The following is a 24106-nucleotide window of genomic DNA, read 5'->3' on the forward strand; positions in this document are numbered from 1 at the left end:
TTTTGTTGCCAAGAAAAGTGAGGGGCATTTATGTGTTTGTGCATCCCTTTAATAAAGCGGAATGCATTATCCATACCTTTGAGATGGACAGCATAGCCAACAGGAAGTACAATGTGCTCACCTGTACTTTGATATTTATAAACCATTAATAAGAATTAACACATAGATAATTCACTTGACACTGTTTGTCTTTCAAGACCCCAAGTGTACAAAGCATTTTATTCATTATCCTTTAATTACATACTGGCACCAGAAATGAAGCATATCAAAAAGCTCCATCATGAATCTTGCAGAGTTCCCTCCATGGCCAAGCAACTCACATAATACATTATACTGAGCCTTTTCCCTCTATTTCTCTATTAAAAGGATGCTGGTACAAAGCATCCTAGAGGCTGAAGACTTAACTTGAATAAGCCTATGGGAATATGTAAAGACTACCGTCAAAATAATGTTTAGTACCAAGGAACCAAAAAGGTCACTGTTAAGATTTAATTTTTTTTCCTATTAAAACCAAAGGTTCTCTATTTTTTTCCCAGTACATTTATAGAATTTCTTGTAAAATCATAAAAATTTAAAAATTCTTTATTTTTTTTTTCTGATTTTTTTCTTTTATTTTTCTCAATTACATGTTAAAAATTGTTTTGGCATTCCTTTTTTTAAATGTTGAGTTCCAAATTTTTTCCCTCTCTTCCCTACATGCCTTAAGAAGGGAAGCAATTCGACATAGATTATTATCATGTGAAATCATGTAAAACATTTTCATATTAGCCATATTGCAAAAGAATAACCAGACCAAAAACCTCAGAAAAATAAAGTTTAAAAAGTATTTTTGGCAAAAATTAGGTTTAGATCAATAACTTATACCTTATACCAACATAAGTTCAAAATGAGTACATGATTTAAACATAAAGGGTGATATTATAAGCAAATTAGGTGAGTATAGAATAGTAGACCTGTCAGATCTATGGGAAAGGAAAGAATTAAAGACCAAGCAAGAAATAAAGAACATTACAAGCTGTAAAATGAACAATTTTGATTATATTAAATTAAAAAGGGTTTGTACAAACAAAATCAATGCAACCAAAATTAGAAGGGAAGCAACAAACTAGGGGAAAAATTTTAAAACAAAATTCTCTGACAAAGGTCTAATCTCTCAAATATACAAAAAACTAAGTCAAATTTATAAGAAATAAAATCATTCCTCAATTGATAAATGGTCAAGGGGTATGAATAGGCAATTTTCAGATGAAGAAATCAAAACTATCAATAATCATATGAAAAAATGTTCTCCTGATCAGAGAAATGCAAATCAAACCAACTCAGAGGTATCACTTAACACCCAGCTGAGTGGCAAAACTGGGACACTAATACATTGCTGGTAGAATTGTGAATTGATCCAATCATTCTAGTAGCCCAAAGGGCTTTAAAAGAATGCCTGCCCTTTGATCTAGCAATACCACCACTAGAATTGTATCCCAAGGAGATTTTTTTTTAAGTAGGAAAGGTTCTTTTTGTACAAAAATGTTTATAGTTGCACTTTTTGAGGTGGCAAAAAACTGGAAATGAGGCAGTGTCCCACAATGGGGAATGGCTCAACAAATTGTGGTATTTGATGGTGATGGAATACTATTATGCTATAAGGAATGATGAACAAGTTGATTTCTATAAGAACTGGAAATACCTCCATGAACTGATGTGGAGTGAAATAAGTAGAACCAAGAGAACATTATACACAGTAACTGAAACACTGTGGGATGATCAAATGTGATTGACTCTGCTACTAAAAGCAATACAATGATCCAGGACAATGCTGAGGGACTTATAAGAAAGAATGCTATCCACATTGAGAGAAAACTGTGGGTGTAGAAATCCAGAAGAAAACATATGCTTATCACTTGTTTATATGGGTATATGATTTGGGGTTTGGCTTTAAAAGATTACTCTATTATAAAAAATGAATATGGAAATGGGATTTGAATGATAATATATGTATAACCCAGTAAAATTGCTTGTCAACTCTGGGAGGGGGAGGGAAGAGTGGAGGGAGATAACAAGAAACATGTAACCATGGGGAAATTTTTTTTTAATTAAAAATTAAATTAAAATTTTTTGAAAAGTATGCTTTCATCTGCATTCAGATTCCATCAGTTCTTTTGCCAGACGTGGATAGCATTTTTCATCATAAGACCTTCTAAACTGTCTTGGACCAGTCAACCTTTTTTTCTTCCTTGTTAAGAAATGATATGCTACAAAAAATATAAAGTTACATGTATTATCAGGAGAAATCACTATATCAGACAGTAATTAACATTTTTATAAAGTACTATGGAATGACTATCGGGAAATAATTAGTATAAAAATGTATAAATAAATTTAACTTTTAAAAATCATAATTGCTTTTTACATTTCACACTTATTTTCAAGTGCTTGAAAAAAAACCAAAATACTTTACCTTCTGAATTATGTAATGCAAAGATGCAATAAAGGCTTTTGCCCTTGCAAAAGTTAACTAAAAACTTCTGGCAGTTAGATGCTTAGAATACTGAGAGGAGGCAGTTGGTTCCGGAAGCTTGAAGAGAGCGGAAGGACCAGCTGGAGCTCTGCCTTTGGTTTTCAGCTTTGCTTTTGGCCTGTGCCTTGTCTCTTGACAATTTGAACTTAGCTAATTTCTCTGGACCTCTCCCTGACTTTTTCCATACTATTCCCCTGTTTCCTTTCCTGTATTTCCTGTGGGCTCTGGGAGGAAGGGTAGCTTTTGGGTTTTAGTGAATAGACTTTGTGGGTTTAGTTTCCCCATAGGCAAGTAGAACATCCTTGAATCAAACTATCCCTTACTTTATTGATTTAGTAGACCCTCTACTTTAAAACCAGCCAAATCTACCCTGGCTGAGAGAACAGGTTCTCTCTCAGTCTAACCCATTCCTGTGACCCTCCCCCATCTTGAGTTTCTCCATAGCAGCTGTCAGAAACCCTAAACCCTTCTCTCCCTCTGACTAACCTTAAACATTAATAAATCCCCTGGTTACCTAATCAAACCCTCTGTTGAATCACTGTGTTGAAGAATTAGGCAGGGGTTGAAGGGGAAGGAATTTTTATTTCTTGAGGGAACTGGAGGCATCCATCTTGGGAGAAAGTAGTTGCCCAATACTTCTTCCTAGATCCTCGTCAGTTTCAGTGACAGGGAGAAGCCTTGAGACTCCTCCTTTGAGGATTTGAGACAAGACAAGCCCTCAAGTCAGATTTAAACCATTCCTGACTAGCCCTATTCCTTGTGTCTGTAGAAGTACCTTTCCTGCCTGGAAAGGTTCAGCCTATTTCCCCCCAATGTCCTCTGTCTCTAGCCTGAGTGTCTACTCTGTGTTAGCTGCCTCTCCTTAATACCTCACCTATACCCTTACCATCCAAATACCACCTTGTTCATTCCTCCCTAAACTTAGCCATCCCTTCCATTCCTCTCCTACTACTTCAATCACCTTCATTCCTTCCTTTAACCTAAAGATTCACAAGATTACCCTACTTTTTTTGATAACATTTATTGGTGAGCCAGGTAGGAGAGAGACTATGGCATTTGTGGATGGTTGGTTGTTAGTTGTAGTATTGCTTCCTAGGTACTTTGATTCCACAATCTCTTGTTGGAGAATTGTGTGCTTGTCCAATTCCTTCCCTTCTCTTAGTTGTTCCAGTACTTGGAACAGTAGTTTGATGTTTTCTACCAGTTCCTGAGAATCAGCATCTTTCTTGGTTGTAATTGCATTGTAATAGTACCACAGGTGAGAGCATACGTTCTTCGAGACCACAATGAATTGCCAAACAGATAGGCTATGGCAGTTGGGATATAACAAATGCATTCAGCAAGGGTTAGGGCACACCATTTATAATAATCATAGAGGTCTAAAGCTTGTTGCATGAAATTGGGGACTGTCTTGAACCAAAAATCCATAACACCTTGCATAAATGACCATGACATTATAGATATGCTAGATAAGATGAATGTTATTCTAGCAAGTTTCATTCTGGGTATATCAGAAGACTTAAGGTTGTTTGCTAACTTTGCTTGCTAATAAATGTTATCACTACTAAGTATCAATTCCAAGGCAGAAGAAAAATAAGGACTAGGCAATTGGGGTTAAGTGACTTGGCCAGGGTCACAAAGCTAGGAAATATCAGAGGCCACATTTGAATCCAGGACCTCCTATCTCCAGGCCTGGCTCTCTATCTACTGAGTCATCAGCTGTCTGTCTCAAGGGATTTTTTTTTTAAACCCTTGTACTTCGGTGTATTGTCTCATAGGTGGAAGATTGGTAAGGGTGGGCAATGGGGGTCAAGTGACTTGCCCAGGGTCACACAGCTGGGAAGTGGCTGAGGCCGGGTTTGAACCTAGGATCTGCTGTCTCTAGGCCTGACTCTCACTCCACTGAGCTACCCAGCTGCCCCCTCAAGGGATTTTTTTTAAAAGCTTTCAATTGCTTTCTTTTCAACCACTGAACATAAAATTTCACTACAGACTCTTTACTCAAAATGATCTGGTTCTATGCTGAAATGAATTAACTTTACTCAAAATACCATCCTATTTGCAAATTTAAGTTTAAAAATAAATGCATTGGTCCCCCAAAAACCCATACTCTGAGCCCTGACTAGAAAAAAATGTTTAATCTTAATCTACTCACATACTTTGCATCAGTCTCTCAGTTAACAAACAAATTTTCTGGGTCACCGCTAGCATTGTCTTAAAAGGCAACTTCAAAGTAAGTACAAAAATACTTATATATTTAAGCTCTTTTTGTGAGTGGTGGCAAAAAATTGGAAAGTGGGATACTAATCAACTGGGGAATGGCCGAGTAAGTCATGGTATATGATTATAATGGAATACTATTTTGTTGTAAGAAATGAGAAGGAAGATTTCAGAAAAACCTAGAAAGACATATATAAAATGATGCAGATTGAAGTAAGCAGAAACAATACACAGTAATTATACACATTAGCAAGATTATATGATGAACAACTATGAATAATATAATGATTCTCAGAAATACAATAATCCAAGATGATCCCAAAGGGTTCAGAAAGAAAAATGTCATCTACTTCCAGAGAAAGAACTGATGGAGCCTGAATTCATACTAAAACATAAACATATTTCATTTTATTATTTTTATATATTTATTTCTATACTATATTTCTATAATTTACTATATTATTATACTTCACTTTATTTTTTTGTTTTCTTCCACAAAAGGATTAATATAGAAAAATGTGTTACATTATTTCACATGTACTATATCAGATTACTTACCATCTCAGAGAGGAGGGAGGGAAAAGAAAGAACCTGGGACGCAAAAATATTTTTAAATGTTAACAATTGTTTTTACATATAATTAGGGGAAAAAAATAAAATGTTATTTAAAAAATAAATAAAGGTGGAATGGGTGTTAAAATCTGAAAAAAAAAAAGGCAACCTCAAATGAAAACACAGACTTAGTTGACATGTGACTTCTATCTTCTATCTTCATGTATCTGTAAAGTTGTCATATGGGAAAGGAATTGCTTACATTTCCTGTGGTCCCAGGTCTAAGGGCTATGGGTAGAGGAAAACTCAGATCCAACATTAGAAAAAGCTTTCAAATGAGAGCTGTCCAAAAGGAGAAGAGGCTGCCTCAGAGTGCTCCCTAGAACAGGAATGTTTGGGAGGAGGTAGGATAACCACTGATAAGGGATGCTGTCAAGGAGAATCCTGCTCAAAGGTAGCCTGGCCCAGATGACCTAAAATTCATTTTCAAATATGAGATTCTAGTCTATAACATTGAGCAGGAAGCCTGAAATATTTCTCCCAGTCCTAATTAATCGTGGGACTCAAAAGCTGAAGACCTGGATCATAAATCCACTTCCACTCAGTCCCTCTCATCAGGATGACTGACAAGTTTGCTGAAAAGCTGGCTTTTACACCTTCTATCTTGCATCCCCTGTGAGTAGTATGTCTAGAAATAAGACTGCTTTCTTAAATACAATATTCCACAGTGCTAACACATGACTAAAAGTGCTCCATTCTTAAATCTACAAATAAATTTGTGAAGTCAGGCAATTTTGTGCTGAAGGAAGGATAACTGCTTCCTTCTTCCAAGATAGTTTGTAGGGAGAAAAAAAATTCTGGATATGTTACTGTCAAGATCTTCAATGGGAACAGACTGACTAGACACCTGCATTTTTACAACATATGGGATATGCCATTTGATTTCAAAAGACACAATTCTTACCATCTTGAAGAAAGTAAGAAATCTGACTAGAGTAAGAAGCATGGTATAGTAGAGAATTCTAGAATTGAAGATAAAGAACTTGGGTTCAAATCTCAGCTATAGTACTCATTATCAGTAAAAACCTGGGCAAGTCACTTAATGTCTGTAGACTTATTTTACTTCATCTGCAAAATGAAGGGGCTGTACTAGATCAGAAGTGTCAAATACTGTAAGGGTTAAAAATAAAAGTTGTACTAAATATATAAAAATGTGGTCACCAAAATTATATTAATCAAGTCCACTTTTTATGGTAGTTTATTTACTAAAAGAAAAAGAGTAAAAGCAAGAAAAATCAGAGAGTAGATAATCACTCTGGTCCAGTCCTAACCAGGCAGGGCTTTAGAGGCCCCAGCAAAGGGGGCCCAGAGATAAATTAAACATGAGTTTTAGCTACAAGGCCTCCTCCAAGACGAGGGGTCTCTCCAGAAGCTAGTACCTCCAGAAAAGCAAGGAAGGGGAGTCAGGCTTTTTCACTCACCCATGTATTAGTTCTAAGGGAAAATCCAAGAGCAGTCTAAGGTCCCCAGCCAGAGCTCCTCTGGAGCCAAGTTCAAAGGCAAAAAAGCTCATCACAGGAAGTTCTTGCCACTTTTAAAGACCCTTCCTTATCATCACTTCCCATGCCTTCCTTCCACTTTACATGGACTAATTGCAGCTATAACTTTGCTTAGGTCTCCCTAGGGGTCAGTCAGTCGATTCTGATTTGTCACCCACTATCGCACACTTGGGTCACAGACCTCCCCATACTTAAAGATAAGTGGAGTGTATACACTTCTGGTGATTAAATCTAAAAATGGGGAGAGTTAATCCCAGCTTCACGATCCCCCCTGAGATAATTTGGGAGACTAGTCTTCCCAAATGATTATTTAACATAATCATCTTATACTCTTAAAACTTCTAACTACAGGTGCATACAATATTGCACTTTCTAAAAGGAAACTACAATAGTTAAAGTTAAAAGGGAAATAGAAGAGAGAGAAAGCAAAAACAGTGTTTGCTAGGTGCATTGACAAAAGGCCAATTTGGGGCAGTCCCCTTTGTCATAAGAGTATACATATAAAATAAATGCGTTACACCCCACCACCACCCCACACACACACACACACACACAGTTCAATTTCAGAACAATCCAAAGTTCATTCTGGATCTTTTGGTGCAGTGTGAGGTTTTTGCAGGTATCTCCATGGCTCTTTCTCCAAGCAGTTCACTTCCTGGATTCTGGGAAGTAGCAAGCTTCTTAAATTTTATAAAACTAGAATTTTATGACAATTATACAATACCTAGTAGTCTAGACCAGATCAAAATGCATGTAACTGGGAAATATCAAACTAAATAAAATTACAATATAATAGATAACATTACATTTTCAAAATAAGCCAATACATTGCCCACAGATATCCTTTTTTACCAATTAGTAGTCCACGCATTTGTGGCTCCTGTTTCTGCTTGAGCTCAATAATCCCTCAAGCTGTCAATTCGATGAAATACTGCAATTCTACTCTTTTCTTCCTGACTGGTAATATTCTATCCAAAGCAACCACTAACATCCCAAATTTGTGTTCCTTTAGGCCACACTATAAAAGCAAAATAGAAAGATATTTTTATTTCTTCAATGCACACAAAGAGAAATGCTAAGAACATCTCCTTTTACCAGTTGAATTCTCAGTCCTCATTTTGCCCTTGAAATACCCTTGCCATGATACCTCAGTCAGGCTCCCTGATGTTCATATATTCCTACTTATTTTAGCCTTAGTTCCTCTACTTATCTCCTATACTCTATTCAAACTCCCTCCATCATCTCCTCCCAATTCTGCCTGTAGGCCCCCTCCAAGTAATGCTTTTTCCCTGAAATGTTTCTCCTTTTCAGCCTAACAAGCCATTTTTCTCCCACCTCATTTTTTCAATAAAGCCTTTTTGCGTGGCTATCCTTTACCCTCTTTGGGAAAGAAATGGAATTGCTATGGCTTCTCTCCTTAATGAGCAAAGCAGAGCAGAAAGAGCACAGGACATAAGCCAGGAGAAGTGGGTTTGAATATCAGCTCCTATATTAAATAACTGTGTTCAAGGGCAATTCCATTCATGCTCTCTGAGTCTCAGTGTCTCCATCAGTAAAATAAGGATAGTAATATGACTCTGTGGCATTTGAGTCATTTCCCCATAGAATCAATGTTGCAAATGGGCTTGGGCTAACTTAAGAATGTAACCACTATTTTTTTTTAATTAACTTTTACCTTGAGGCAGGTAGATAGAGAGCCAGGTCTGGAAATGGGAGGTCCTGGATTCAAATCTGACCTCTGACACATCCTAGCTATGTGACCATGGGGAAGTCACTTAACCCTAATTGCCTAGCCCTCAGTGCTCTTCTGCCTTGGAATTGATACTAAAATATTGATTCTAAAATAGAAGGTAAAGTTTTAAAAACAAACACATTAAAAAAAACAAAACTCCTACCTACCCCTCTAGCCACTATTTTTAATGACATAGACTATATTTTCTCAAAGAAAGCTGGAACTAAAAACAACAGAGACCTCTCTGATGACCCTCTATCCTGAAGCCACTGCTGGCTTCAAGAAGAAAATATGGAATTATCAACTCTCAGATGGAAGATGGAAGTTCTATACAGCATCTTTAACATAGAGTCAGTTTCCATCGATATATGATATCGATAAATGTTTATTTCTTTCTCTGTTTCCCATTTGAGCAATATTATAAGGAACAGACTGACAATGGGATAGACTAAGAGGGAAGGAAACACATTAGGAATTATTGAAAGAGTGCAGCTAAAAGTCGACAAGGGTCTAAAGTAGAATAAAAAAAAAGACTGTTAAAATGTTTACAATGAAATTACACATGCACACAGTTTTGGCAAATCTCAATTTTTGCATTTGACAAGTAAGATGAGTTAAGTCCACCCCATTCTTTCCTCAAACAGTTGATGTCCAAACATGACCAAAAATTTAATATCTTTAGGAGCAAGAATAGCATATTAAATAATAGTTTAATTATAGATAAGACATGATTATTTTGTAGCACCTCATAAAGAACTTATTTTAAAAGCATTAAAATCTCCATAAATATTCTCCACATATCCACATATATAATTCATGCATAAACACACACACACACATATATATATATATATTCTGCAATGGACATGATTTTTGATATATTATCTAAAACTTTTCAAATCAAAAGTTTGAAAAGGTTTTCTACAAATTTATCCTTTATGTTTTTACCAAATCTTTCCACATAGATGGGAATTGAGGAATTATCTTTCTTTCTTTCTTTCTTTTTTTTTTTTTTTTAACCCTTGTACTTCGGTGTATTGTCTCATAGGTGGAAGATTGGTAAGGGTGGGCAATGGGGGTCAGGTGACTTGCCCAGGGTCACACAGCTGGGAAGTGGCTAAGGCCGGGTTTGAACCTAGGACCTCCTGTCTCTAGGCCTGACTCTCACTCCACTGAGCTACCCAGCTGCCCCTATCTTTCTTTCTAAAATCAAATCCAGAAATTTGTTAGCTCATTATGACCTAGCAAAGAAGAAGTACTAATTGAATCTCACATCGGCTTGGGGGATGGTTAAATTTTCAGTGTGAGCATTTACACATGGGAAATTGGCAAATGGGAAAAATTAGGAATTTATTTATTTGTTGGTTTATTTTTATTATTATTTTAATATTATCTTAACTTTTTGTTATTTATTTATTGCTTTGTTTATTGTCTAGACTTAAGAAAGTGATAAAAAAATTTTAATAATGCAGATTAAACTGAAAAGTGTGGCATGGGGGAAATTTATCAGCACATGTCTCTATGAGATACATCATAAAGGTCACCTGCGTTGCAATTGTGATACCTAATTATGTAGATTTTAAACATATTTAAAATAGCAGGGTTCTTTTTTAGTTAAGACAGAGACCTGTTTAACAAAAAAACTCATATGGGGGCAGGTGGGTGGTTCAATAGATTGGGAGACAGGCCTAGAGATGGGAGGTCCTAGGTTCAAATCTGACCTCAGACACTTCCTAGCTGTGTGACCTTGGAGAAGTCACTTAATCCCCATTGCCTAGCTCATATGACTCTTCTGCCTTGGAACCAATACATAATATTGATTCTATGATAGAAGGTAAGGGTTTTTAAAAAATTAAAAAAACTCATATAATTACTAAATCTCTAAGATTGAATAGTACCGAACCTAGGGCAATTCTCAACTGGTAGATCTATTGCTTGTTCATTTGCTTATTAAACAGTCTAGAGAATGCTCAAAACATTTCCCCGTGGAAATAATGTTATAAAGAGGAGTTGCATCTCAGGCCAGACCACAAAAGCCTTAAGGTTTTGAAGGCCTGCCCATTTCCACGTGGCCATGTTTCAGGTTTCTTGAAAGGGCAAGAAGGGAATGAAATAACAAGTGAAAATCTGTCTCCCAGAGTTCATCTCCCCATAACCTTCTCCCCACTACAACTGCGGCCATGCTAAGAAGGAAAGGCAACTATGTCACAGCCTAGCTCCCTTCCCTCATCTTAGAGAGTACTTGCTGCTCTCCATGCCAGTAGAATTCATTTTTACTGCCAATATAAGATGCATCCAGCATAGGTTGAGCTAAATCATATCTTAAGTCCCTTCCATCCTCTTCTGGGCTATATACAGGGTGAACATTCACAAATCTGGTTAAGAGAGTATCAGTATATAACAGGTTAGAACAATGTTTCCCAATGAAATCCTGCTTTTATAGTCAATGGGAAAATAGATTGTACCCAAATATTTCAACAGTATTTTCTCCCTAAAAAGTAAGGAATTATGGGCACATCACATGAAACAATTTTTGAGCAAATGTGTTTTAACTTCCTCTCTTTTGTTCTGAAAAGTTCCCAGCTCCCTTTCATTCCACATCTAACTTCTCAAGCCAGATTATACGGGTTCTGTTAGGACACTTCAACAAGTCAGAAAGAGTTTAAGGGTCAAATGAACTTGGAAAGAAATAAACTAGAATATGAACTAAACCCATGAGAAATGTGACTTTATTAAAAGCAAAAAATGTCATATAATAGTAACTAACATAAGCCTATTCTGTCTTCTGAATTCTTAGGATTGTGAAGTGACAATATCATGGTGTTAGCTAATGCCCTTGCCCCTACTGCACTGGGATAGTGTTTTTTGGGGGGAGGAAAGGGAGGTACAGGACACATAATGACTGCAATTTCTAATTTTCAATCTTACAAAGAAAAAAAAATGTGTAATGGCAGAAAAAAACTAGAGAAAAAAACATTCTATGGAGCAATGGATATGGTAACATTTTTCATAATGCTAGAAATAATATTTTTCTTGTGAATTGAATTTACTGCAGAGCTTACAAAACAGAAAACATGTGGAGGACAACTGTACACAGATGTGCCAACTAGATCTAAAAGAAGGTTCAAATAAAGTATTGCTGAATCGCCTCAAAGAGTGCTATACCCATAATAAACTAAAAAACGAGTACAAACCAAGATGGAGCAGGTTAGTCCTGAAATCAGTCATGACAGGAAATGTCAATTAAAGCATGCAGAAGTATAATCAAAGATAAAAGGTACTCCTATGCTTAGTCCCCAAAGTAAGAATGATCTGATGATAAATCCATCTCAATTATTCCCTAATTGATTAATAGCTAAAGGCAATGAAGAAGCAGTCCACAAAATAAATGCAAGCTATCAACAATGATGTGAAAAAATGCACTACATATCACTAGTAATGAGTAATGCAAACTAAAGCAACTCTGGGGTTCTACTTCATACCCATTATATTGGCAAAGATGACAAAAAAAGGAAAAATGACAACTGTTGGAAGGGATATAGGGAGAGAGGAACTCTGATACATCCTGGAAGACTTATAAAGTGCTCAAGCCAGGGGACAGCTGGGTAGCTCAGTGGATTGAGAGTCAGGCCTAGAAACAGGAGGTCCTAGGTTCAAATCTGGCCTCAGACACTTCCCAGCTGTGTGACCCTGGGCAAGTCACTTGACCGCCATTGCCCACTCTTACCACTCTTCCACCAAGGAGCCAATACATAGAAGTTAAGGGTTTAAAAAAAATAATAAAATAAATAAAGTGCTCAAGCCACTCAGGAAAGCAATTTGGAACAAAAGTCATTAAACTGTGCATAACCTATGACCTAAGGATACCATGTTACTATGCATTTCATAAGAGAAATCAAGAAAGGAAAGGGCCCATCCATACAAAAATATTGATAGCAGCACTTATTGGAGAAATGTACTTGAAACAGAGTGGCTATTCATCAACTGGAGAATGGCTGAAGAAATTATAATAATATGAATTTAATGAAATAAATGAATAATTAAATAATCATAATAAACTGTATTACAACAAATAAAAAGAGGGAAAGAATTAGAGGAACCTGGGAAGAATCGTATGAACTGATATGGAATGAAGTGGCCACAGCCAAGAGAACAATTTATATAAGGACTAAAATATTGCATTATAATGAGATACAAGAATTCAGACTAATGTAGTAATGAATAAAATCTCCCAAAAGATGGCTGATGAGTCATGCTTTCCACCTCTTGGCATAATGGCAATAGCCTAGACCAGTGGTTCCCAAACCTTTTTGGCCTATTACCCCCTTTCCAGAAAAAATATTACTTAGCCCCTGTAGAGAGCCATAAACAAGCAATATGATCTGTAATTCTTATCAGATCCAACTATAACTGATGATTATAACCAATTTTAACTTCTTTCATTATTCAAAGTTTTCCTGTCTAATAAATCATGTTATTTTGAAAAGAAGGGGGATATGTCGGGAGCTATTAAGAGAAATTAGAATCTCAAGTAGATATTTTTATCTGGACCCAATCAAAAGATCAATACAGACCAGCAGAGCCGTGTATTATCTTTCCGCCCTATCTAATATGGGAGGAGACAGGTGTAGAATATCTAAGATAAAAATCTGAGATTCCTCTTTTGATTCCTTTCATAATTCTCACCTTCCTTCAAAATACATTATAGTCTTATTGAAAAAGCTTTGGACTCTCAGCACTCCAGCAGGAGAGGGGCTAACTCTGTTCCCCTTTGCCCAAGAACACAGATGGCTGGTAGGGCCAAGGCCGAACCCTTGGCAAGGCATTTTGCCCAGAATTAAAGTAAAATAATGAGGCTCAAAAAATTGTTTAATACCATCAAGGCTGAGAAACTGACAGGGCTTTCCGACCTAACGGAGATGTCCCAGGCTCCACTTAAAGATAACACATGTAGTTGATAGTTTAGCATAGGTTTTTGTCTACACCTTGGAGGCTTCTAAGGCTTTTGTTTTGACTATAGTAAAAATCTTGCTCTCTGTAACTGTGGGAAACTTTCTTGGCTTTTGGGGGAAGGGAATCTTTAATTTCCTTTATAATAAAGTGGCTACTTCAGTATTTCTTGAAGTACAATGAGCTAACAAGCCGTGCTTCCAATCTGTTTCATTCTTTGCATCCGACGACCACCCAGGCCACTCAGATTAGTCTCTGGTTATAGAGTATAGATCTCTATAAGCCCCCTGGAAATTAATTTTTTAAAATATTTTAATAGCAATTAATAGGAAAGATAAATGCACCTGTGACCATCACCGCTCCACTGGATCACTGCAGCACCCACCAGGGGGCGGTAGCGCCCACTTTGGGAATCACTGGCCTAGAAGTACAGTAGGTTGAAATACCCTTTCAGATATGGTCATCTGTTAATAACACCTAATTATTACAAGCAAGTGCTCTTTTGGGAGGATGCAATAACAAGAAGTAGTATGGAAAATAATAATAATAGTAAGGCCAAAAGAAAAAAGAAAATAGCAACAATGAAATATTTTTAAATAAACAAAAGAAAGCAGGAGGAAGTTCAAAAGATGTCACAGATAAGTAGGTAGTGTTGGAGCTATCATGTTAAATTTAATTTGTACTTCAAAAAATAAAGCATGCAGGGGGCAGCTGGGTAGCTCAGTGGAGTGAGAGTCAGGCCTAGAGACAGGAGGTCCTAGGTTCAAACCCGGCCTCAGCCACTTCCCAGCTGTGTGACCCTGGGCAAGTCACTTGACCCCCATTGCCCACCTTTACCAATCTTCCACCTATGAGACAATACACCAAAGTACAAGGGTTAAAAAAAAAAAATAAAGCATGCATAATAAAGATTCATTGTTTCAGAAGTGTTTTTGTTTTTTTTCCACATTTACAAAATATTCAAAGCTTACTGATATTTAACAAATTCATAATTAAAAACTTTTTTAAAAGTCCATCTTAAAATGACAATATAACTAATGTTAAGTCAGGCCTCCCTGACTTATTAACAAAATGGTCATCCTACTCCTGTAATTCAAAATGAAGTTTTGAAAACATCATAAGAAAAGATCCTGCTATCCTAAATCTGCCCACAGGCTTTCAAAGGTTAAAGGCAACAAGATATAGTGAAAAGAGCAATGAGGTAGGAGTTAGGGAATTTGAGTAGATTCTGGCTCTGTCCCTTACTAGCTAAAAGCCTCTGGGGAAGTCATATCCTAAGATTTAAAAGCTGCAAAGGACTCTTAAAGGTCATCCAGTCCTCTTCACTTGACAGAGAAGGAAAATGAGGCCAAGCTGGCTGAAGGTCAAAAATGTAGGAAAGAGTGAAACTCAGGTCTACTAAACTATTCTGCCTGCCCCACTGGAAGGCTTTAGGAGCCAACCCTTTAAAATGTAATCCTTGCCTTGCCTATATCACAGGGACACTCTACAGATCAGCTGAGGCAATATTAGATAGGAAAATGCTAAACAAAGTTATTGTCATGGATTGTTTTTTAAAGTATTCATTCAACATTTACTGAGCAGCAATAGTATGTAAAATCCAATGCCTAACATTGAGAAGATGTAAAGTTTGATAAGACAGTCTCTCCAAGAGATTCTAGACTAGTAGGAAAATACAACAGAAATAGAACTATAAAAAAAATAATATATCAATATATCAGAAATGTGCTTACAAAGAGAAGGCAAAGAGGGTCATTACTAACTGCTAGAAAATCAAATAAGGCTCCAGGAAAGAGGCAGCATTTGAGTTGATCTTTCAAGGAGCAATGGGAGCAAAAGCAGCTAGGCCAGAGTGAGCATGTACAGGGAGCAGAGAGGAGTCGAGTTCAGCAGGAACACAGAGTGAATGGAAAAAGTAACATGACATTACATTTGGAAAGGTAGGGAAATCCCAGGGTGTGGGAAGCTTCGAATGCTCTAGGGAGCCACTGAAGATTTTTGGGGAGACAGGGCTCTTGACCAGGTCTATGCCTAGGTCTCATTGGTCTGCCAATTGTTTGAAGAACAGACTATAGTGGGGCAAGAGCAAAGTTCGATTTCTTCAGGAATTGATGATTCAGCTAAGTTAGCATATTTATCAAATTACACTTGATATGAAAGTTAGGTAGACTAGCCAATACATGGGAGAGCAGAATCAGGATCCAAAAAGGTCTTAACAGACTAAATTAACCAGCTAAATTGACAAAGCTTAAATTTGAGAGACAAATGTAAAGTCCCACACTTGTTTAAAAAAACAAACAAACAACCATATAAAAGCAGGAGATGGCAGACTCAGAGAACAAAAGTTTACATATAAAAGACCTGAGAGTTTTGGCTACCTAGCAACTTAATGAGTGGGTGTGAGATAACCACCAAAAAAAGTTAATGCTATTTAAGGCTACATTAATAGAAGACTATTAGCCAGATATGGTTCCCCCCTTCTCCCCTCCCCAATTCCTTTAATTGGAATAATATGAAAGTTCAGTACTTTGAGGGTTTAGGTTAAAATCTGGTCTCAAATGCTTTCTAGCTATGTGACCCTGGGCAAGTCATTTAACCCCAATCACCTAGCTCTTACCACTCTTCTGCCATGGAACTAATACTTAGTATCAGTTCTAAGACAGATGGTAAGGTTTTTTAAAAAAAAGTCCTATGTGTCCCTCGTTCTTCAATTTTATACTCTAATGCTGATTTGACATGTGACATTCTCTAGGCCTCAATTTTCTTATCTGTAAAATGAGAGATGGAGTTGGATGAGATCTAAAGATTCCTTTCAATTCAGACATCCTATATTCTAAGGTTCCTTCTGGTTCTGACATTCCAAGTCTCTTACAGGTACTTAAAAATTTCTAGTCATGAAGAGACTTCCTTCAACAGTCTTGATCTGTGTCCTATATTTCTTTGTAAAGGCCAATCTGCACTGCTTCTCCCTAAGCCTGCTCAGGACCATGCAGAAACATTCAATGACAAAGGGAAGACTGCATATGCATTTTAAGGTAAGGTGACATGGGATGCAGTTGACCTGGGTTTAATTCTGATTCTGCCACTTAACTACCTGTGTGATTTTGGGGAAATCGTTTAACATTCTGAGGGCCTCTATTTCCCCATTTGTAAAATGAAGGGCTGGAATAAATAGCCTCTAAAGTCCCTGCCTGCTTTACATGAAGATCCAACAATAGCTACTGTTGTCTGGGTTGGGTTGGACTGAATAGTCAATAAACATCCCCTGATTGCAACATTTCTATAGCCCAGTGCAAAAATGGGCCTTGTCATTTGAATGAGAGTAGAAATTGTTTTGCTTCTCCATCTGTATCCCCAGCACTTATCTCAGTGTTCTGCACATATTAAGTGCTTAATAAATGCTTTATATAGTCACTCATTCTCAATACGACAACCATGGGAAACAAAGAGCACATGAGGTAGGTCAAATGAACAGGAAAACCATCACTCAAAAGTTTCCTGCTTGATTAAACAAGGAGAAGAGGCAATTATTAAAAAGAGATAATTTCCATTGATACGAAATTGAAAACCTTTTGTAGTAACAAGATTAATACAACCAGAATCAGTGAGAAGTAGAGAAGAAAAATCTTAGTATCAAAAACTTCTGATACGAATCTGATATCCAAAATATATAGACAACAGAAATATATGACCAAAAGATATAACCTAATAGAAAGTGGTCAAAGAGTATTAACAATCACTTCTCTTTATACCACTAGGCGTGGTATCAGGAAGAATCATCTTCCTGAGTTTAAATCTAGCCTTAGACACTTATCAGCTATGTGACCCAAGGCAAATCACTTCCCTCTACTGGCCTCAGTTTCTTCATCTGTAAAACAAGCTGAAGAGGGAAAGGTCAACCACTCCAGTATCTATGCCAAGAAAACCTCAAATGAGGTCACAAAGATCTGGATACAACTGAAACAAGTGCACAACAAACATGGGATTTGAACAAAGAACATGGGATCTGGAGTCAGGGGAAGATCCAATATTTACTAGCCAGATGACCATGACAGACATAGCACTAATAGCCTCAGTTCCCTCAACTACAAACCAGGCTGACAATATTTCTATTATCCTATGATGCAACGAAGGCAGTTGTGGCTATTGGTGAGGATTTAGTTTAGATTTAGATTTAGATTCAGATTAGATTCTGGAGGCTTTGGTTCAAATTCCTACCTCTACAAATTTCAAACTCTCTGACCTTGGGAAAGTCTCTGTGCCTCAGTTTCATCATCTGAAAAATGGAGATAATGCATCTATTGCCTACAGAAATGTCTGCTATTATTACTCCCTCACAGGACAGTTGAGGATCAAATAAGACAGTATGCTGTACTTAAAGTGCTTTATAAACTATAAACTTCCATCACAGTTTATAGTTAAAACATCACATAGGGGCAGCTGGGTAGCTCAGTGGATTGAGAGTCAGGCCTAGAGACAGGAGGTCCTAGGTTCAAATCTGGCCTCAGACACTTCCCAGCTGTGTGACCCTGGGCAAGTCACTTGATCCCATTGCCCACCCTTACCACTCTTCCACCAAGGAGCCAATACACAGAAGTTAAGGGTTTAAAAAATGTAAAAAAAAAAAAAAAAAAAAAAATCACATAATATTACCCCTCTTACAAAAAAGTTTGGCAGTTTTCACCTTTCTCTTTGTTAACTTAAGTCACAAAAAAATGTCTATGGTTGTAACAGGAATTCACATTTTTATTGTACTTTCTTCCTAACAGTGTTTTGAGGTAGACAATGCAAGTATCACTATGCTCCTTTCACAGACAAGAAAATGAAGATTTAGGAAGGGGAAATGTCTTTTTCCTGATTGTCAAACTCAGGTCAGGCCTTTTACTACCACCTTTCCAAAACCATTTAAAAAAAACTCTTACCTTCCATCTTAGTATCAATTCTAAGATAGGAAAGTGGCAAAGGAGAGGCAACTGGGGTTAAGTGAATTGCTCGGGAAGTATCTCAGGCCAGCTTAGAACTCAGGTCCTCCCAGCTCCAGGCCCAGTATGGTTCACAACAACACAGGAAAAGGGAGATTATTTTAATTAATTAATGGACAAGAAGAACATATCAACACATCACAAATCCAGATGAGTCCCTTCAAACACCAATACTGGCCAAGTGTATTATGTATCAGTAACCAAAATGTCTGTCATGCATTATCCAAAACCACAATATTCTCTGCTGCCCTGCTGGAGGCTAGACTATGACAAATAAGGTCCAATACGGACAACAGACACTATCCAGGCCCAAAGAAAACTGAAGTTCTAAAATATCTCCTTCTAAATGTATTCACATACACTATGCCACAAATATTAAATTCAGTTCAATTACATTTGTGAAATACCAACTCCAGATGGGGCACATTTGCTCTAGGTTGGAAAGAAAGCCCTCAATACCTTAATGATACATAAATGTAATAAGATATAAAAGAGCTGAGTGGTAGAACAGATAAGACTTGGAGTCAGCAAGACCTGGATTCAAGTCCTGCCTAACACATCCTAGTTATATGACCACAGGCAACATATCTATGACCCCCAGGCCATTCATTAAGACAAACTGCTGAATTCCATTGGGGAAAATAGAAACTCAGAGGGAGTTTACTATGCCTATGAAACCACAGACATAGATTAAAAAAAAAAAAAACTTGAACCACTGTACTAGGGAGCTGGGAAGGTAAAAATGAAAAATTGATAACATCTGCCTTCAAGAAGCTTGCATTCTAGTGGGAGAACTGAAAGGCATCCACAGATAACAATCAAAAGGCAGAATGAAATTAAATGAATAATAAGGAGCATGAGATATTCAAGAAAAGACATCTAAATTGTCACTGGGAGGTCAGGAGACCTATGGAGGGGGTGATACCAAGTTGAACCTTGAAAAAATAAAGATTTCACTAGGATAGCAGAGAAATTCATTGAAAGTAAGAGGGATGGCTTCTACAAATGCACAGAAATAGGAGACAGTGGAACAAAACTGGGGAAATGTTCTTGCATGAAAGAGAGTACATTGAGAAAAATTGTGTGAAATAAGGCTAGAAATTTAGGCTGAAGACAAGAAGGGAATGTCCCTGAATATCATGCTTAGAGATTTGTATTTTACCTTACAAGCAGTAGGGAGACACTGAAGGTGTCTATATCATAGGACTAGTGCAAGGATCAAATGAGATAATGTACTTTGTAAATTTTAAGGAGCTATATAAATGTCAGCTATTTTTATTCAACCCCTCAATATGAAATTATTTGTTATCTTCTATACTAATACACAATAATTACCTTTGTCTATCATCAGTTGGAACTTCTAATAAAGTTTCTTGTATAATTTACAGGTAATAAAGACTCTTTTTTAGTATAGTCACCTATCCTCCAATAACTAAAGTTATACTGCAGTGTTGCAAGGTAATAACCATGCATTAACTGCAATGTTACCTTGATCATGAACATAAAGAATCTTCGACAAAAAAATACATGTAACACTTTCAATTTCCCTTCTGAATTAAGCAAGGATCTGAAGTCAGATTTTTTTTTGTGGTCAAATTCCAGTCAATTTTAACAACATTTACTTTCTGTTGATCCCAAAGACATTTATTAGCCTCCCCTGGAAGTGCCCACTTTGATGTGCAATGGTTTTGAGAATTCAACAATTTAATAGGATTAAAGACAACAGAGTAACTGTCTTTAAATATATATCTCAGGCATTCAGCGAAGAAACCATTTAAAATTAGAATCACTGTTATGATGCTTGACATTCGTTTGATTTCTTCACAACTGCATTTATACACTGTAGCCATCCCCCCACTGAAGAGAAGAAAAGGGTTGTATTGTGCTTGCTTCAGTTATAATTTCCAGCTGTGTCAAAGCTCCAGCAGCCCAAAAGCAGGAAATCCAAGAGGAAATTCCATCATCAGTTCCTGGGGTTTTGTAACCCAAACGTTCTTCCAAAAGGGAGATATAGAATTTTTAAAGGTGTTTGCTGTGATCTTACCTCATATCTTCAAGTAAATCACATTCTGCCTGATGTTTGGCCTGAAGTTTTGTCATCTGTTCAACCTGAATATTTTTCAGTTCCTGTGTAACTTTCACCTAAAATATAACAGAAATTGATGTAGATAAAAAAGACTATAATATGAACAAAACAAAAAAATACTAAGTTAAATTATATACCTGTCTACAAGTTTACTAATTGCCTCTCTTAGCACCTTGAGAAAAGAAAATGTTTTATAAACAAACTAGCAAAACAGGCCAAATCACTGGTGAGACAACCACTCATTTTAGAGAAGTTACATTGGGCAAGTTGGATCATCATTGGATGCACCAGCTACCCATGCTGTCTCATTATCATCTAAAAGAATTTATTTTCTTTTTCTTTCAACCTAAGGGAATATATCCATGCATAAAAATCAACAACGGGGTGGGGAATAAGAAGGGAAGCTGTCCTCCTTCACATATATAACATCTAATAAACCCTTCTTACACAATCATGAAATGTGCATCGATTAAATAAATTATTCCATAATGGCTGCATGAACAAAATGCCTGAGGATGATACACTCATCTCAATGACAGCCCATACAATCAGAACCACTCTCTCACAAAAGGCACACCAACTCAGCATGGGAAGGTTAACCATTTAACCATGACAATAAACTAGTAACTTTAGCAGTTTACTTCCAATGATTTTGTTGTTTTGTTTTGTTTTGTTTTGTTTTGGGGGGGGTAGGATCATCAGAATGTCTCCTTGAACTGTCTTCTTTAAACCCATGCTTTTGGGATGAAGATCTGTCTAGCACTGTGAGAGCTATTACCCAGGTACACTGGGGGTGTGTATGTATGTGTGTGTATCTGTATGTATGTATGTATGTATGTGAGAGACAGAAAGACAGACAGACAGACAGACAGACAGACAGACAGACATCTCCAGCAGACAAGGACATAATGTGCTGGAGAAACCTATATTAAAAAAAAACTTTAATTAAAAAAGAATGCACACACTAATGAATTTGACATTAAGCAAATATTTAGCTTTGGAAAATTAAAGGATTCATTCTAAAAGGCTGAAGGAGGCTGGGGTGAGGGTTAAAGAATAGCTGTTTGTGATGGGAGAAAAGGTAGTGGTCACAAATCTGACACCTCTTCTTCGCTTCCTATCCTGAGCACTTTATTCATCTGGCCCCAGACTTGAAACAGAACCACAACTTCCCACCTCCCATTTTAGTGGTAGTGGGGAACTCAGGCTGAAGCACCTTGCCCCAAAAACCAGGTGCAAGAATCTAGAAACACCGACCTTTACAGAAAAGGATCCCAGGATTTGCTCGTTTTCCGAATGGGAAAGGGGTCTTAGAGGTCACATAGTCCATCCCTCATTTTACAGACGAAGAAACTGAGGGCCAGAAAGGGGGAGAGACTCTACGAAGATCCCACTGCTAGTGAGGAAGTGTCATGGGTGAGATTCAGCCCTTTTCACATCAGACCCAGCTCTTTTTACTCAACCACGCTTGCTCACTAGGGAAAGCCCGGTAACCCTTCATAGAGGGAATGGGAAGAGAAGTGGGGGAGAAGGTGAGGAGGCGAAGGGGTGTGACCATTTCAACTTCTCTCTGGCTCCCAGAGGAAAACGAGGCCCAGTCTAGCAGTGGTGAACACAACCAAATCCTGCAAAATGGGGGGCGGCGGGAGCGGAGGGCGAAGCCTCGGTGCAGACTAAACAATAATACACACACTAACACAGAGCTCTGCAGAACTGCAGAGGCTTGCTCGGCTCCCAAGCTCGCTCTTTCTCAGTGCAACCCCGAGAATACACTTTGCAACGGGAATGCACTCTCCCGGCGCGCACAACACAGATCCAAATCAACATAGCTCCTTCTGCAAACAGCGCAGGCTTCCACCTCATTCCCAAAGAGAGGGGAGTGGATGAGGGCGGAAGGGAGGTGGGCCTCGGGAGTGCAGCTGGGCGAGGATAGACCCCCGCAAACGTCCCCCTTCATCGCCTAGGACCCCGGCCCCGCATCCCAGGTTGCGGTGGTCAGGGAAACCGCGAGTACCGGGCTGCGGCGGATGGAGCAGAGCTCGCCCGGAGCCGGGAGAAGCCGACGGCAGGAGTAGTAGCCTTTCTCCTTCGCGGCTCGCAGGAGCTGCAGCGCCCGCCGCCCCTACCTCCACGGCCCCCCGCGTGCTATCGCCCCACGCCCGGCCCTAGCCGCAGCCCCGCCGGATCGCTCACCTTCCTCGGCGGCGGCTGCATGATGCTGGAGGGACATGAATCCTCCCCCTGCGGCGGCGGCGGCGGCGGCAGTGGTGGCGGCAGCAGAAGGCGGAGATGGAGGAAAGGGGAAGAGAGGAGGGGGTCGGGCCGGACCCTGCCCCGGGGTGTGTGGGTATGCAAGCTTTCCCGGGCAGCCCCGGGAGGAAGAGACCCAAGGGAGGGCTAGCTGGGCCCGGTGCGTGTGTATCTCCGAGTGTGTCTGTCTGTCTGTGTGCAAGCTTTCCCTGGCGGCCGCAGGAGGAGGAGACCCAGGGGAGGGCTGGGCTAGACCCCAGGCTGTGCGTGTGTGCGCGCGTGTGTGTGCCAGAGAGCGAGCTCCCGAGGAGGCGGGGACCCTGCGCGAGGCGGGGGGTTGGGGCCGGACTCAGCGAGCAACTGGGAGGAGCGGGAGCTGGCTCTCCCCCGTAGTGAAGGAAAGAGGAACCCCGGGAGAGGGGAAGGGGGGCGAGGGTCTGTGTGGCCAAAGCGAGGCGGGAATTGGGGGTGGGTGGGGAGGGGAGCCGAGACCCCCAGGAAGTGGAAGCAAAGGCTGAGGCTCAGGCCCTGCCTGACGGAATGTGTACTGGAGGCGATACTACTGGGCTGGGAGAAGGGGAGGCTTTGGGTAGGATCCGAGGGGTGGAGGAGTCTGGAAAAAGTGGGCGAGGGGGAAATGTCTGCAGGCTTCCTCCCTCCTTCCGGGAAAGAACAGGAAAGGGTTAGTCCTCTCAGGCCCGGGGAGGAACGGGCCTGATCCCCTCAGGTCAGAAAAAGAAAAAGGAATTTATTTCCTAGGATGAGGAGGAACCAGAGACATCTAGTAGTGTTTGAACACTGGATTAGGTTTTTATGTGGTCCTGAATTCAAATCCTATTTCTTTCTGTATGATCTTGTTCAATTACTTAACCTCTCCGTCTTCCTTCTCTGCAGAATGAGGGTTTGCACCTCCGAGGTCCCTTTCAGCACTAAATCTATGAGCCCGAGAACTCCTTAAAGTATCTATCTTTCACTTTCAGATTAGAGGAGGAAGAACAGGTCTAATATTCCGTGTGGGGAAAAGAAAAAGGGGTCTGGTCAGGTTCCCTCAGATGGGAAGAGGAAAAGGGGGTGGTCTAGTTCTCTTAGGTCAGAAAAGAGGAAGAGGTAAGTCTAGTACCCTCAGGACTGGGGAGAAGAAAAGACAGGTCTGCTCCCCAGTGGTCAGTGAGGAGGTACAGGTTTGGTCTTTCCAGATCGCGACGGGTCGGGTCTTCTTAAGTCAGGGAATGAGAGAAGAATAGGTCAGGACTGGTCCTCTCA

At 39.0% G+C, this 24106-nt stretch overlaps 1 protein-coding gene across 1 annotated transcript in view; it reads right to left on the reverse strand.

Moving 5' to 3' along the window:
* The window catches only part of FCHSD2 (FCH and double SH3 domains 2), a 336543-nt gene extending 313513 nt beyond the window's left edge, over positions 1-23030 (reverse strand). The window contains exons 1-2 of the mRNA XM_044668112.1: positions 22787-23030; positions 20552-20649 (exon numbers count right to left, since the gene is read on the reverse strand). Of these exons, the coding sequence (XP_044524047.1) occupies positions 20552-20649; positions 22787-22807 (119 nt within the window). The 5' untranslated portion in view covers positions 22808-23030. The remainder of the gene's footprint in view (positions 1-20551; positions 20650-22786) is intronic.
* Between the last annotated feature and the right edge of the window lie 1076 nt (positions 23031-24106).

The sequence above is a fragment of the Gracilinanus agilis genome, chromosome 3 (assembly GCF_016433145.1).
Source record: "Gracilinanus agilis isolate LMUSP501 chromosome 3, AgileGrace, whole genome shotgun sequence".
In the NCBI taxonomy this organism is placed as follows: Eukaryota; Metazoa; Chordata; class Mammalia; order Didelphimorphia; family Didelphidae; genus Gracilinanus; species Gracilinanus agilis.